The sequence below is a fragment of the Arachis hypogaea genome, chromosome 11 (genome assembly GCF_003086295.3).
Source record: "Arachis hypogaea cultivar Tifrunner chromosome 11, arahy.Tifrunner.gnm2.J5K5, whole genome shotgun sequence".
Lineage (NCBI taxonomy): Eukaryota > Viridiplantae > Streptophyta > Magnoliopsida > Fabales > Fabaceae > Arachis > Arachis hypogaea.
In genome coordinates, this window is record NC_092046.1 from 143481752 (window position 1) to 143497578 (window position 15827).

Below are 15827 nucleotides of genomic sequence, written 5' to 3' on the forward strand. Positions count from 1 at the left end.
AAAATCTGAGGAAATAATTTCGCTTGCCATAAATAATATACTAAAACTGATAGTATATTATCTTTTATATGGTTAATTGAATTTATCAATGATTTTTTCGTGTAAATCGTTATTACCCAGTTTTTAATAACTACTTAATATACAAAATTTGAAATTGGAAATTGTTATTACTAATTCAATCAACTGGTTAATTGAGTAATAATTGTCAAATTATTAAGGTGCAAAATCATTGATTTACTCAATAGATTTCCATATATTATTTATATTTCAAGTAATAATTTGAAATTATATTATTTACCCAGTTAATAATACTATTATTAATAATTATTTTTTGCATTGATTTTTAAATCAATTATTAAATAATTATTTTTGTTAAGATAATTGTTTATAAATTATTTTAAATTATATTTTGTTAAGATATAATTATTTAGATTATTACTCATGGCACAGGTATAATTTTATTTTATACCAATTAATCAATTATAATTATATGACACGGGTGTAATTTCAATTTTATCCACCGATTATTGGCAAATAAATTTTATTCCAATTATAAATAAAATCTGTTTCTATTGGCAAATAAATTGTCTTTAGGTAAACGATTTAATATATGTGTAAGTTTATCTTTTGTCAAATATAATGAAAATACAAATAAAGAAATAAAGGATAAAAATAAACTTAATAATATCTGACACTACTTCATTTTATTAAATTATTTAAAAATAACACATCCACAAAAAATAATCGTAATATATAAATTGAGGCAATAATTTAAAATTCTATAATTATAATTTAATCAAATACTAATAGTAAAACCAAATTATCTAAACAATATTGAACCTATTCTAGTCCTTAGTCACGTATAGTATAAAATCATTCTTGTAACGACCTCCAACTGAAATAACATCGTAAGTTTCAATATTTAGAATTTGTGCAAAATCAGACCATCTTCTTGTTAGATAAGCTTCATCATCTGCTATTCATGCAATGCGGCAAGGTATAGAATTGCCACACCGAAAAACCAAACTAACTCTTATTCCCCTGAATGGCATTGTATGCATGCAAAAGAAAGCTGGTAATTTCTGAAAAAAATCAAAATATGTTAAAAAATTATTCTAATAATGAACAGCTTAAACTAAGAAAATTTAAATATATTATCAATCATTGAAATTGCATATCTGAATTTGTCACGAATTTAGCAAAACTGAACTGAAACTGAGGGAATTCAATTTCATTATGTGCTCCATTTCGAATATTTTCGGGCAGACGTAAAAAGCATGGAGGGGATGGAACTTGAACTTGCCCTATAAAGTTTCGTGGATGCAATTCCTCAATCAAAAATCGAGCTCCTCCCAAGAAATCTAACTTTAACCACATTCCATTGGGTTGGTCATAATAGGTGAGTAGATCCAACCATTCTTCGGTAAAGTAGAGACTATTGCCTCTTCTTTGAACGCTTACATCCATGTAGTTGGAACCTGAATCAGTGAAGACAACTCGATGAGATATTTCATGGATGTGATGCATTGTAAATGATTGTGGCAAAAGACAATCGAACTGGAACATTAGACCATAAGAATAACTTAGAGTAACAACAAATAAAAAATTATCAAAAGAATAATATAATAGAATGAGTATATGAAAAATATTATAAAAAAATTATAAATTATACCTTAAAAGGATCAACTTCAATAAAAAATGAAGAATACATTCTTATTCTATGAAGTAGTAAAAAAAATACTAAATATAAAATTATGAATTGACTCTCAAATTTAGATTCATGTACCACAGGAAAACACTATATATAGACTTTAGTAAAACAAAAATAAATATGTAAATTACCTATTATTAAGGTAATTTTTTAATAATGTATTAAATTTTGATTTGATACAATTATAATGAAGATATGTTTTTAAATTAGTATAATTATATATTATTCATTAAATATTAATTACAATATAATTATATTAAAGATATTTTTTATAAAATAATTTAGAAAAATTATTTGATATACGTGAATCGGGTAACAAAGATTTTTTATTATTATTATTACTATTATTGATATTATTATTATCATTAAAATTATTAAAAGTATTTTTAATTGATAATTGATAAGTAGTTTAATAGTGCATTAAATATTGATTTGATATAATTATAATGAAGATATGTTGCTAAATTAGTATAATTATATATTATTCATTTAGTATTAATTATAATATAATTACAATAAAATAATTTAGAATAGAAAAAAAATTTTATTCATTTTGGAGAAAAAACGGAGGTATGAGAGATCGACACATTACCTTTAGTAGTTGGGAAAAAATCCAATTTTAATATATTAAGTAGATATTATCATTATCTTATAACATGTAATATTCTGGCTTCATATTGACGTGGTGCATTCTGGACTTGTGGTGCATAACTCTATCTTCTCATAATATTTTAGAAAAGTATATTTTTTTGGAATTATACAGAAATTGACATTTAATGACTAAAATTTTACTAAATATGAATCATTCTAATAAATCTAAGAAATATCTTTCTTTTATTGTGTATCAACCTTAATTAATATAATTTGTAAATAAAATATATACATCTCATTGTTTGAATTAATTATTCATCAAATATCTATCAAAGAATAAAACCTAAAAAATAATATCATTGTATTATATTATATTACAATAGGTAGTATTCTTGTGTTAAAATTGTTGATGTGGCGCGTACTAAAACTAGTATCCATACCCTTCTTAGAATATTTTAGAAAAATAAATCTTTTAGAATTATACGAAAATTGATATTTAATGACTAAAATTTTATACATTGACAATCATTCTAATAAATCTAATTTTATTTTTCTTTTATTGAGTATCAACTGTACTTAATATGATTTGCAAATAAAATATATACGCTTCATTATTTGAATTAATTAACTAATTATTCATTAAAAAAATACTCATTTTAGAATAATAAAATATAACTAATGATTAAAGATCTAATTTATCCTCTAATATTTAAATGAATAAAAATGTAAATATAACATTTTTTTAAAACATTGAAAAGGTAAAAAATACAAATTTTTAATTTAAAAATTAAGAGAATAATCAAAAGAATGACTTACGGCTCCTAATGATTTTCGTATAAATTAAATAATAAAGAATCAAATTACGAAATACTAATAAAAACATAAATTAAATAAATATTTGTCGGGCATCGGAATGGTACATACACTAATTATTATTTACGTTAAATAGTAATAGAAAAAATGCGAAATTTACATGACCAAAATTTAACTATAATCAAAATTTGTACTTACAAAAAACTTGAAGCTAATTGTGAACTCAAACACATCTGATCTTCGTTAATTATCAACCAATAGACAACTATATACTCAATAAAATTTGAATCCGAAGATTTATTCAAACATATGAATTACTTATCTTTTGTTTTTTGTTTTTTTTTTTTATAAAAAATATGGAGACTCGAACACACAACTTCTTAGATGAGTATGGGAAGAATATGCTATTTGAACTATAACTCATTTGAGTTATATGAGTTACTTATTTACCCAATCGAAATTTATTGTTTTAAATTAAAATTTAATCCACTTAGTATATGAGTTCAATTCTTAATGTTAAATTCAGTTTACTATCTTACTCAATTCAACTGTTAATGAATCAAGTTAAACATATATCAGAAATGGCTTGGCTCATTTTTAATTGTAACATGACAAAATTAAATATCTTATGGTATTGGAAACACATGAGAAATTGAAAAATCACTACGATATGCTATTCATACATTATTGGAGAACACCACGTTCCAGATTTCTGATAGCAGAAAGAAGCATGTATTATTTATTGAATCTAATTAACTAACTAATTAACTAAAGTAACTGTCTAGCAATAGCAGCAGTAATAGCAGCAACATCGCGCATAGCATTGTTCTGTTGGGTGAGAGGTGATCTCCCATTGAATCCATTTTCACAAAAGGTAGCTTCATTAGCAGCATCATTTGCTCCATTTTCTGCAAATTTAGGCATACCTTTCGAAAAAGCTTCATTGGCTTCTGGTATATCACCAACCACAATTGCGTTATACTTGCTTGCACAAGAAGTCAGTGCTGGACTTGGTCCACTTCGTTGAAGCTCACGAATCTTGTTAATGGCATCATTTGCTTTTGATTGCATCACCTTCACCATTATTAGGCCCAGGCCTCTGACGTCGGCGCTGGCGCTTCCGGGGAATGCTTTAAGAGATTGAACGCAGAGATTGAAGTTTGGTGTTTTCCTGCAAGTGCTTTCTATGAGGTTTTCATCGCAGAGAGTTATTGATGGTAATGAAGTCATGGCAATTAAGAATAAGACGAAGAACAGAGTAGTTGTAGTTTTCAAGTTTGCCATTTTGGGAAGAAAATGATTTTGATTGAAATAGGATAATCAACAGAGAAATAAGGATGATTGATGAGTTTGTTATGAGGAAAATTGAGGTTTGTTTAGGCCATTTTATAGTGTTAGGGAATGGAACTTGCTTTTTGCCAATTTGCTTAGGAAACTTGTGATCGTAGGGAAAAAGTTATTGAAGTTTCATATTATTTAAATAATTATTTTGTATGCTGTTTTTTTTTTTTTTTTTATATGAGAATTAGGATGGTTTTTGAAAAAAAGTATTTATTTTTTTATATTTTTTTAAAAGATATTTTTTAATAAAAAAAATTATTTCGCATTTGGATATGTTTTTTAAAAAGAATTTTTAAGTATTAAAAGCATTTTTTTGTTTTTTTTTTAAAATAAGGTATTATTGGCTTTAAAAATAATAATTTGTTTTTTTGTAATAAAAATATTTTTCTTAAAAGATGTATCTAAATAAATTTAAAATTGAATAAAAATATTTTATTAAAAAATATTATTTTTACATAAATAAGACAATCCAAACTAATATTTAAGGTTGTATTTTTGTTGCCACAATTGAATATTTTAGTGCAATATCTGTTAATAATAATAACAATAAAAAAAATGTATTGTTTAAAATGGCAAAACTTATAGGTGTGAATGAGTTGTAGGTGGTGAAAGCTAAGGTAAAGAGAGAATTGAGGGTTTCAGAGAGTCATTAAATGCATAGCAGTAGGGTTTCTGATCTCTGCCTAGCTACTTATTTTGTTTTCGCATTAGCCTTCGCCCTTCGCCGTGGGTCGCATTTGCTCTCCCTTCCAAGGAAAAAAAATCCAAATCTTATGTAAAATAAAAAAATAATAATAAATTATGTATGTAAAATATAAAATTATAATAAAATTTAGAAAAAAAAATAAATCAATTTCTAATTTATTAGTCCACGGACATTTAAGTTTTTGAAAATTTAAAAATATATTTAAGTTTTTGACTTTTTTAAGATATGGATATATTGATCTCTGAATCTAATTTGTCTTATTTTAAAGAGTAAAATATCGTTTTTGTCTTCAACATTTGGGGTAAGTCCCAAAGTTGTCTCTAACGTTTTAATCGTCCTATTTCAGTCCCTAACGTTTCAAAATTGACTCAATGTTGTCCTACTGTTAGGGATCCGTTAACAAAATTATTGACGGCAGGACAAAATTGAGACGATTTTGAAACGTTAAGGACTTAAATAGAACGAAAACGTTGGGGACAAAAACGATACATAGAAATAAATTTTAGTTTTATCCTTCAATAATATCAACTTTTTACTGTACATGGTATTCAATTATTTTTTAATCACATCTAAGTAAATTACACTTAATCACATCACTTTCATTATAAATAAATTAATTTTTTTATAATTTTACACTTAAAGTTATAAGTTAATATAAAAATATAAAAAAATTTATTAGAATGAAAGTATTTACTTACATGTGATTAAAAAATAATTAAATATTATATACAGTAAAAATTGATATTATTGAAAGATAAAATTAAAATTTATTTCTAGGGCAATTTACATAAATAAAATGATGGAAGAAAAACGTTACGCAAATACAACATTGGCAAACTCCAGACGCAAATGTAACAAATGCAATTATATGTAATCCGCTACACCCTATAGCGGAACCCAAATGCATGTAATCCGCTATACCCTCTCGCAGATTACGTTGAAAGCATGCATAACATAAACCGCACATAAACCGCTACACCCTGTAGCGGTTTATGACCAAATTTTGTGAAAGCATGTAGCGGATTATGAAGAAAGTGACTTATTATATAAACATGTGTAATAGTAACAACCAATGTAACAAAATGAACGAATTAATACAAAATGTAATCGTCATTTGCACAAATAAATTGTAAAAGCTAACTTTTAAAAACTAATTTTTTAAAAGTTGTAGGCATATGTATTATTTGATCAATTAAATTAAAAATGATTTTTAATAAACACAAATAACAATAAATGCGTTTAATAAAATAACTTTTAAAATTTAAAAATACTATAATAGACATTAGGTGTTTTTAAATTTAAAATTTAAATGTTCATAATTAAAAAAAATATAAACCAATTTATTTTTTACTCTTTTATAAATAAATACCTAATTAGAGATACTGATGCATGAATCTACCCATCATAAATTCATTAATTGGAGAGTTACTATTCTATAGATGGAGTTTATTTATTTGAGTAAATAACCATTTCTAACCACGAAAGATATAAACGCTGACAAATTTATCCATGGAAAAACAAAACTAACGCTATAACCATGAAAGATAGACTCCAGTAGACAAAACTAACCAAAATCTAAAAAACTATTCAAAATTCCAAAATTACCCATTCTTTACCAAATTCAATCTAATCCATTTCTGTCCTGCAGATCTCTCAACACATGGAAGGCTACTTTTTCTTCTCTTTTTATCTCTCTGTCTCTGCATAGCAGTAACAATTTATTTATCTATGTATTCATTCATTGCTAACATATACTCAAAAGTGCATTCAGATTTGAAGGAATCTGTTTTGGATTTGTGAAGATGGAGAAAAATCAAGAATCGTCATTTTGGTAATTCAGAGACCAACTTCATGTGTAGGTTTCGAATCTGTCGAACCTGTCTTTGAACGATTCCATTTGGAGCAACAATTATAGTTCAAAGAGGCCTGATGAAGGAGGAGCTTCGACATCAAAGTCAGTGGCAAAATCAAATTACCCGCTTCTCAACAAGTTAAAAGCACCTCTTTCTGATTTCAACCATGGCTGGAAGCAGATCAACAACAACACCACCAATGGATCTCTCTTCACCATGCCAGAGTCAATAGCAACGGACCAGAACCGACAGAGAAGCCGATGGTGACGGAGCTAACCCGGAGTGTCACCACAACGGGATCTTTGACCTCGCGTGAATCACACCCTCGCGTCTAGAAGGTTCCAAGGGCCTCTTCTTCCACTTCGATTTCTGCCACGATGGTACTCTCTTCGGCAACAAGCTCATCAGCGAATGCAGCGTTCCCGTGGCTAATCTTGTCCACGACGGCGAATGCAGTTCGGTCTATTAGCTACCGCCTACCAGGTTCGGTCCGACGAGGAAAAACCTAACGGGATCTTCAATTTTTCGTATCGATTGAAAGGAATTGGGGATAGGTGCAATAGATATGAATCATCGCAAATTTTAGAAGGGAGAGTTTCTTGTGGGTGAGTTGATGTAGGACGATGAGGGTGAGTTTATCAAGTTGAAGTTGAGTGCGGTGGAAGAGGAAGAGGAAGAGGAAGAGGAAGAGAGGTTGTAGGATTGAATTTGGTAAAGAATGGGTAATTTTGGAATTTGAATAGTTTTTTAAGTTTTGGTTAGTTTTGTCTATTGGAATCTGTCTTTCGTGGTTATAATATTAATTTTATTTTTTCATGGGTAGATTTGTCCGTGGTTATATCTTTTATGGTTAGAAATGGTTATTTACTCTTATTTATTTTGGTCATGTCATGAATGAATACTTAGTTAGAGATAATGATGATGAATCAACTGATCATAAATACATTAATTGAAGAGTTTGATTTAAACTCTATGATATCTTCTTTTGTGAATATTTTTTTGAAAATAGAGGATGACTTATTTCTATATTGCAGCATTATTTGCTTTTATAACTAGAAATAAAATCACGTAAGTTTTTTTATTGAATTATAAGATTTTTTTTATAGAGAATGAATAATATTACTCTTTTTTATAAATTTATATAAATATAAAATTAAAAAATTTATATATAAAATAGTATATTTTAAAAATAAGAGTAATAATATTTTTATTTTTATTTTAACTTTAACAATATGTAATAATTTTATTTATTAATTTTGATTTTTTTTTAAAGAACCGAAAAACATCTTATCTGTAATAATAAGTAGGGGTGATGACAACTAGCAGGATTTTTTAAAAAATGAGCTCAACACAACTAGGTGAAGCAATAAAGAGAACAAAATAACTAATAAAATAGAAAAATAGAGAAACAGAAACAAAAATAAATCCAAGATTATTTTTGACATTGTCATCAACAACCATTAGGATTAACTCTATTCCACTAGTAGTATCTTGTACGAGACCTATTAATATATCCTAAAATTAATATATCTAAAATTTATATATTTTTTAATTAATTAACGAAGTATAAAAGAAAAGTAAAAAAAATGAAGAAAAAAATATAATGGAGTACAATTGAATACTTATAAATTTAAATATGTCAAGTTATTTTTTTTAAAATTTGAATAGATAAAAAATCATATACATTATAAGCTTAAGGAAAATAGTATGGACGACATCAAAATACGTTACAAAAGATTATAATTTAAGAAAGAAAAAGTGAAAACATATCATTATTGGTAATAAAAAATACTGAAACATAAAAGAGAAAAATTAAAAAATTAAAATATAGCAATCATGAAAACTTTGAGTATGTAAAATTATATTGGTCGTACGACTTATTGCAAATGACGATTACATTTTATATCAATTCGTTCATTTTGCTACATTTATATAATAAGTCACTTTTCTCATAATCCGCTACAGGGTGTAGTGGATTATGCTTTCACAAAATTTGGTCATAAACCGCTACAGGGTGTAGCGGTTTATGTTATGCATGCTTTCAACGTAATTCGCGAGAGGGTATAGCGGATTACGTGCATTTGGGTTCCGCTACAGGGTGTAGCGGACTACATATAATTGCATTTGTTGTATTTGCGTCTGGAGTTTGCCAATGTTGTATTTGTGTAACGTTTTTCTTCCATCATTTTATTTATGTAAATTGCCCTTATTTCTATGTATCGTTTTTATCCCCAACGTTTTCGTTCTATTTAATTCCATAACGTTTCAAAATCGTCTCAATTTTGTCTGCCGTCAATTCTGTTAACGGATCCCTAATGACAGGACAATATTGAGCCAATTTTAAAACGTTATGGACTTAAATAGGACTATTGAAACGTTAGAGACAACTTTGGAACTTATCCTAAACGTTGGAGACAAAAACGATACTTTACTCTTTTAAAAATTATCTCATGTGTGTATCCATATCAACTAGGTCAATACAATTGGAATATAACTAGAATTACGTTTGATTTTTTCGTTAGGTCTGACAGACCTAAGTGAACATGAGAGATTAATATGTCCAGATTTTTAAAAAGTCAAAATTTTAAATATATTTTTAAATTTTTTAAAATTTAAATGTCTACGGATCAAAATGTGTTATTTTCTCTAAAATTTAAATTTGTAAAATTATTGAGTTTAACATTAGTTTTATAAAATCGATTGGCTCATTTAAAATTATAATATTAAAAAATTTTAAGAGTTAAATCAAAATTCTAACTATAATATATACTTCCTTCACTTTTAATACAATTCATGCTAAAAAATAAAAGCTCATTTAATTTAATTATTATTACTATTATAAGTTTCTTGAATTCATTATTAAATAATAGTATAATTAAAATTATATATTAACAATTAAGAAGTTATATTTTGAATTACCTAGCATATATGTAAGGAATAATTGTTTGTGGGGTGGGGGGTTGGGACTTCTCACTATTTCTCACTATTTCTGTGAGTTAGTGTTTTGTTTGATACATGAAAATGGAGGAAAGAGAATAGAGATGTTTTTGTTTGTTGTTCTTTTGATGAGGTCTATGGAGAGTAGCTGTCATTATCCAACTGAGTGTGTAGCACACATATAAATAGAACCCTTTCTCTCTCTTTACATTACATTACTAGCAAAACTTTATTATCTTCAAATATAAAGTAGTGAACTAAGATTGACAACATTTTTAAAACTATAAAGAAGAAAAAATTTAGATAATTTCGACATTAAAATAAAAAACACAAAAAAATTTCCCTATAAAAATTAAATTCTCAAGGTAATTGTATTTTTGTGTGACTACTTTACAATATAAAAGAAAATTAAACAATCCTTAGGAAAGATTTTGATTCTATGATGATCAATATTAATTTATCTAATTTTTTAAAGTTGCGAATTAATTTTGATGCTTTGAGCTTTAGTTATCAAATACTTTTAAATGGAAAGCACGAGTGAGAGAGCGCGGGGAGAAAACACAGGGAGGGTTTGAGTTCGCGACAATGGTAAGAATCCTATGGTTTGGAATAGGGAAGAGTATCGACGGCTGGAACATAAGTCTTTCTCCATCTTTGTGGATCACCTACCGGAGGACATTTCTAAAAGGGAATTATTTCATCTGTTCAACTGGTCTGGGCGCATCAACGATATTTATCTATCCCGAAAACACAAAAATAATAACATTTACACGTTTGCTTTCATACGATACACGACGAAAGGAGGAGCATTGAAAGCGATAGCAGAGATGAATCAGCTGAGTCTGAGAAGAAAAGTTATTTTTGTGAGAGAGGCAAAATATAGAAGGACGTCACCTGCCACAGATGGAGGTGAAGGGAGCCGTGGAGAGGACAAGCGAAACCCACTACCTCAGAAGGTACCGAGGAAAGTAGGGAACGGTGACGATGCGTTAACTGGACATGGGTTAAGGACGCAGGAAACCTTACAGCCCATGATATGGAGTGCAAATATGAAGGTGGTGGAAGCTACAGCAGTGGAGGAAAACTTGGACTGGGTGCGGAGGAGTTTGGTGGGAGTTACGAAGAAGCCTATTGATTTCACTTCGTTGAAGGAAATGGCGGCGCAGAACTTGTCTTCTGTTATCCAAATTCGGGAGATGGGAGCTTGTAAAGCTCTATTGACGTTTGATAGTGCTCTCCATGCAGACGAGACGTACACTTTTAGGTTGAATTGTCTGCTACAAATTTTTCATCGGGTTTGGAAGTGTAAGGAGTCAGAGCGTAGTGGATCCCGGAGGGTGTGGCTGGAATGCTTCGGCATTCCGTTGTGCGCGTGGTCTTTTGACACCTTCAGGAAGATAGGAGGCCAGTGGGGGCGGTGGTTGGGTGTGCAACGGCGACAGAAGTGGGCAGCACATTCACGGTAGGTCGTGTGTAGATCGATACGTGTGTCATGAACGTGATACAAGAGATGATTCATGTCCTTGTTGGGTCTAGGAGCTACGAAGTGCTGGTAAAGGAGACTGGACATGCAACATTGACCATGCAGTACACAACGGGCTGTTTGGATAATGGAACCGCCAATTCGGGGGGCGGAGGTCATGAGGTGGCGATCATGAGTACTGGAAGGGATGTACCAGATTCTTCTACGAAGACTGATCATGACGAAGGATTGTTGATGATGGTGGAAAGGTGGGACGAGGAAGAGAAGGGCAGATTCGTAAATTTTGATGATTAATTGAATGAATTGGTTAATCACGGGTGCGGGAAATCAGTAACGCATCAATTTGTTGATGGAGCAAATCAGGGAGTTTCGGATTTTGGGGGTGGTAACGGTGCTAATTATGATGAAGAATTGGATAGGACGGTTACTTGTGTGTACACTCCAAGGAGGAAAGGGCTGGTAAGGGTTGGGAAAAAGGAAATTCAAAAGAAACAAAAAAAAAAAAGCTGCTCAAAGGGTTGGGCCAGAACAAAAAGCAGGGGCCTGATTGGGATCTCTGCCGGGTTGGGCCTTTCTAAATTGGGCTTTGGAAACGAACCGGGTTGGGGAGGGGAAGTGGAGCTGGGTTGTAAGGCTCGCCCGGATTCACTTCACTGCAGCAACCTTGATGACGGATGCTTCATTGGAGGAGAGAGGCGCCGCCAACACATGGCTGGGATAGGCGAAATCGGACAGTCAGGCTCGCCGGGAAGCTACTCGGCTCGCCGGTAGGACGATTGTAGCTGGCCAGATCGAGTAACTGGGGTTGATGCTAACGGCGGGACTGGACCTGTCGGTGGCAGACATGAAGGAAGCTTCGTTGGAGGAGAGGGTCGCTGCAAAGACATGATCGAAGCCAGAGGAATCGGACGGTCAGGCTTGCTAGGGAGCTGTTCGGTTCGGCGAGAGGAAGTTTGTAGCAGGGCAGATCGGGTCTCTGGGGCTGCTGATGACAGTGGGACCGGACCTGTCGATGGCGCACCACCCCTGCCAGACTTGGAAGGCGATGAGGACGGGAGTGGTGGGGTAAAACAGAGAGTGGAGGTAAGAAGGGCAAATGCGAGTGATCCCGGGGAGGAGGATGGCTTGATCACGGTCGACGGTGTGGCTCGGGAAGTTGCGGATGTTGTACGGTGCATGGAGCAAGGCGTGAACCACGATCAAGTGGGCTCTGGTCAAGCTATCATTCGGGAGGAAAGTAGAGGCAGTCTGGCTGACGGGCATGCTGGGGAAGAATTTGAACATGCTGGGTCTGGGCAGGAGGACTGCGAGAAGACGGAAGGGGAACGTAACACTCAGGGCGTTGAGGAACAACTGCTGGGGAACAAGCTGACTTTAGCACTGGCGATGGAATCAGGGGCAGTGTTATATGATGAGGAGGATGACATCATGGCCATTCTTCAGGCACAGAATGAGAAAATTGCACTGAAGAAGAAGCTGGCAAAACAGAAGGAGAAGATGAGACGGTGCAGACCCAAAAATAAAAATCAGGTGTGTTTTAATGGTTCTAAATGAATTTCTGTTCCTGGAATGTTAGGGGGTTAGGGGGTGATGGGAAGATGAGAATGATAAAGGATTTAAAGAATAAACATAACTTGAGCATGGTCGATTTGATTGAGACGAAAAGAAGGATAGTTACGAGGTTTGACGTGGCACGGATTTGGGGAAATGATGGGGGTGGGGTGGGAGTTTGTAGGATCCAATGGTTCATCTGGGGGTCTTTTGTTGATGTGGGATGAAATATTTTTTTACATGAACAATTGATATAAGGGAGATAGGTGGTTGTGTGTTGAGGGCGTCTTGTTAAAGTATAGTTTTCATTGCGTGTTTTTCTTGGTCTATGGTGCACATAGTAGAGAGGAGAAGAGTCATGTGTGGGAGGAGTTGAGCTACATAGCTGGTTTCTGCCAGGTTCCGTCCTATTTTATAGGAGATTTTAATGAAATTGTGAATGTGGAAGAACGAAAAGATGCAACTAGTCTATCTCTGGCAACGGAAGAATTCAAGATTTGGATACAGGATATGCAACTAGTGGATTTGCCGATCACTGATCGTAAGTATACTTGGTTTCGTGGCAGGTCGTGCAATCGTATTGATAGAGCTATGGTTAGTGTGGATTGGCTAGAAAAGTTCCCTGAGACTCGGTTAAGGGGCGGACCAAGGGGTTTGTCAGACCACTGCCCTATTGTAGTAGAGGAGAAAATGATGCGGCGAGGTCCTAGGCCTTTTCGTAGTCTTGATTCCTGGTTTACACACGCAGGTTTTCTTAGAATGGTTAGGGAGGAATGGAGATGCTTAGGGGAGATGCAGTTCATAGCTAAATTGAGGGCGTTGACGGTTCCTTTGGGAAGATGGCATAAGGTCAATTTTGGGGAGATGGACAATAATATTCTGAAGTTGGAGGAAGAAATCAAGAAGGTGGATGATTTGGTAGGTAATGGAGTGTATGATGGAACTATGGAGGCCAGGAGAAGGGCGTTGGTTACATGCTGTGAGAGGTGGTATGTGAGGAAGGAAATTCACTGGAAGCAGATGTCTTGGTCTAGGCACGCGAAAGAAATGGACAAGAACACAAGGTACTTCCACAGTATAGCATCGGCGAGAAGAAGAAATAACAGGATTGACTCTCTGGTCGTTAATGGCAAACTGGTAAGGAACCAAGTTAGAATTAAAATAGCCATTAGAGAGTTTTACAAAGAACTATATCATCAGGAAGCTTCTCATGTGTTGGGTTTTAGAGATGGTCTGGTGAAGAGAATAGAGGAGGTAGACTCTATTGCCTTGGAGACGTTGCCTTCGACCGAGGAGATCAGAGAGGCAGTTTGGGATTGTGAGTCATCTAAGGCGCCAGGTTCTGACAGATACAACATGAATTTCATAAAGAGATGTTGGGCTGAGATTGGGTCGGACTTCACGACAGCTGTAATGGGTTTCTTTCAGACGTTAAGATTACCGGCAGAGTCAATATAACTTGGGTGGCATTGGCACCTAAGTTTATTGGTGCGAAGGAGATTAAAGACCTAAGACCAATTAGTATGGTTGGGTGTGTGTACAAGGTTATCTCAAAGGTGTTGGTTAGGAGAATGAGATCAGTAATGCCAAGGCTAGTAGGGGAGACCCAGAGTGCTTTCGTAAAGGGCAGAAAAATTCATGATGGAGCTCTGATAGCCTGTGAAATGGTCCACTGGCTGAAAATGAGGAATAAGGAGGCAGCCATAATCAAGCTAGATTTCCAAAAAGCTTACGACCGAGTCAAGTGGAATTTTGTGGATATTGTGTTAGAGAAGATGGGATTTGGTTGCAGGTGGAGGGCTTGGGTTAGAGAGTGTGTGACCACAGCTTCTATGTCGGTATTGATAAATGGCTCGCCGTCTAAACCTTTCAAAATGGAAAGGGGTTTGAGACAAGGCGACCCCCTCTCTCCTTTCTTATTTGTACTGGTGGTGGATGTCCTGCATAGAATGGTTGGAGAGGCAGTTAGGAATAGACGCATCTCTCCATTGATAGTTGGTAGTGATTGAGTGGAGCTTTCACATCTCCAGTTTGCTGATGACACTATTCTGTTTTGCCCGCCGGAAGATGAGACCATGAAGAACTACAAGCGGTTGCTGCTATGGTTTGAGTTGATGTTCGGGCTCAGTATCAATTTTGAGAAGTCTAGTCTGATCCCAATCAATTGTGAGGAGCACTGGGTTCAACGTATGTGTAGCTTGTGGGGTTGTAAGTCAGATACCCTTCTAGTTAGATACCTTGGGGTCCCTTTAAGAGCGAACCCAAGGCTGGTAAAGACGTGGAAGCCTATAATCGATAAGGTAGAGGAGAAATTAAGTCTTTGGAAGTCTAAGGTGCTGAACAAAGCTGGAAAGTTGGTACTCATCAAATCAGTATTAAATAGTCTGACGGTGTATTATTTGAGCCTGTACAAGATGCTGAAGGCTATTGCTGAGAAGTTGATTTCCTTACAGAGAAGATTCCTATGAAGTAAGGAGGATGGGAGGAATAGTATGGCTCTGGTAAGATGGGATATGGTGCAGGCCCCAAAGAAGCTAGGTGGTTTGGGAGTTGGAGACGCTATGATTCGGAACACCGCCCTCTTGTTCAAATGGTGGTGGCGCTTCGCGTAGGAAGACTGCCCACTGTGGAAGAAGGTGGTTTGTTCTTGTAATAACCTAAAGCCGAATGAATTACTGTCCACTCAAGTGTTGCCTACTAAAGGAGGACCTTGGAAGGATATATGCCAATTACAGATAAAGGAGCACAATATAAGAGATAAGATTATTACAGGCCTGTCCATGGAGATTGGTGACGGTCGTCGAACTCGGTTTTGGGAGGATGTATGGCTACAGTGTGGTC

General features: G+C 33.5%; 2 protein-coding genes across 2 annotated transcripts; one reads left to right on the forward strand and one right to left on the reverse strand.

Moving 5' to 3' along the window:
* Nucleotides 1-3709: 3709 nt before the first annotated feature.
* On the reverse strand, nucleotides 3710-4467 carry LOC112724113 (cell wall / vacuolar inhibitor of fructosidase 1-like). The gene has a single exon (XM_025775382.3). It carries the CDS (start codon nucleotides 4397-4399, stop codon nucleotides 3884-3886), a length of 516 nt encoding a protein of 171 aa, XP_025631167.1. The 5' UTR covers nucleotides 4400-4467; the 3' UTR covers nucleotides 3710-3883.
* A 10102-nt stretch (nucleotides 4468-14569) lies between these two features.
* Nucleotides 14570-15454, forward strand: LOC140176267 (uncharacterized). The gene is made up of 2 exons (XM_072206208.1): nucleotides 14570-14791; nucleotides 15017-15454. The coding sequence occupies exons 1-2, from the start codon at nucleotides 14570-14572 to the stop codon at nucleotides 15452-15454; spliced, it is 660 nt and encodes a 219-aa protein (XP_072062309.1).
* The last annotated feature ends 373 nt before the right edge of the window (nucleotides 15455-15827 follow it).

Coding starts and splice junctions, on each gene's coding strand:
- LOC112724113 (XM_025775382.3), bottom strand. CDS start 4,399: ATGGCAAACTTGAAAACTACAACTACTCTGTTCTTCGTCTTATTCTTA.
- LOC140176267 (XM_072206208.1), top strand. CDS start 14,570: ATGCCAAGGCTAGTAGGGGAGACCCAGAGTGCTTTCGTAAAGGGCAGA. Junction 14,792..15,016: donor GTTGCAGGTGGAGGGCTTGG/GTTAGAGAGTGT, acceptor TCACATCTCCAG/TTTGCTGATGACACTATTCT.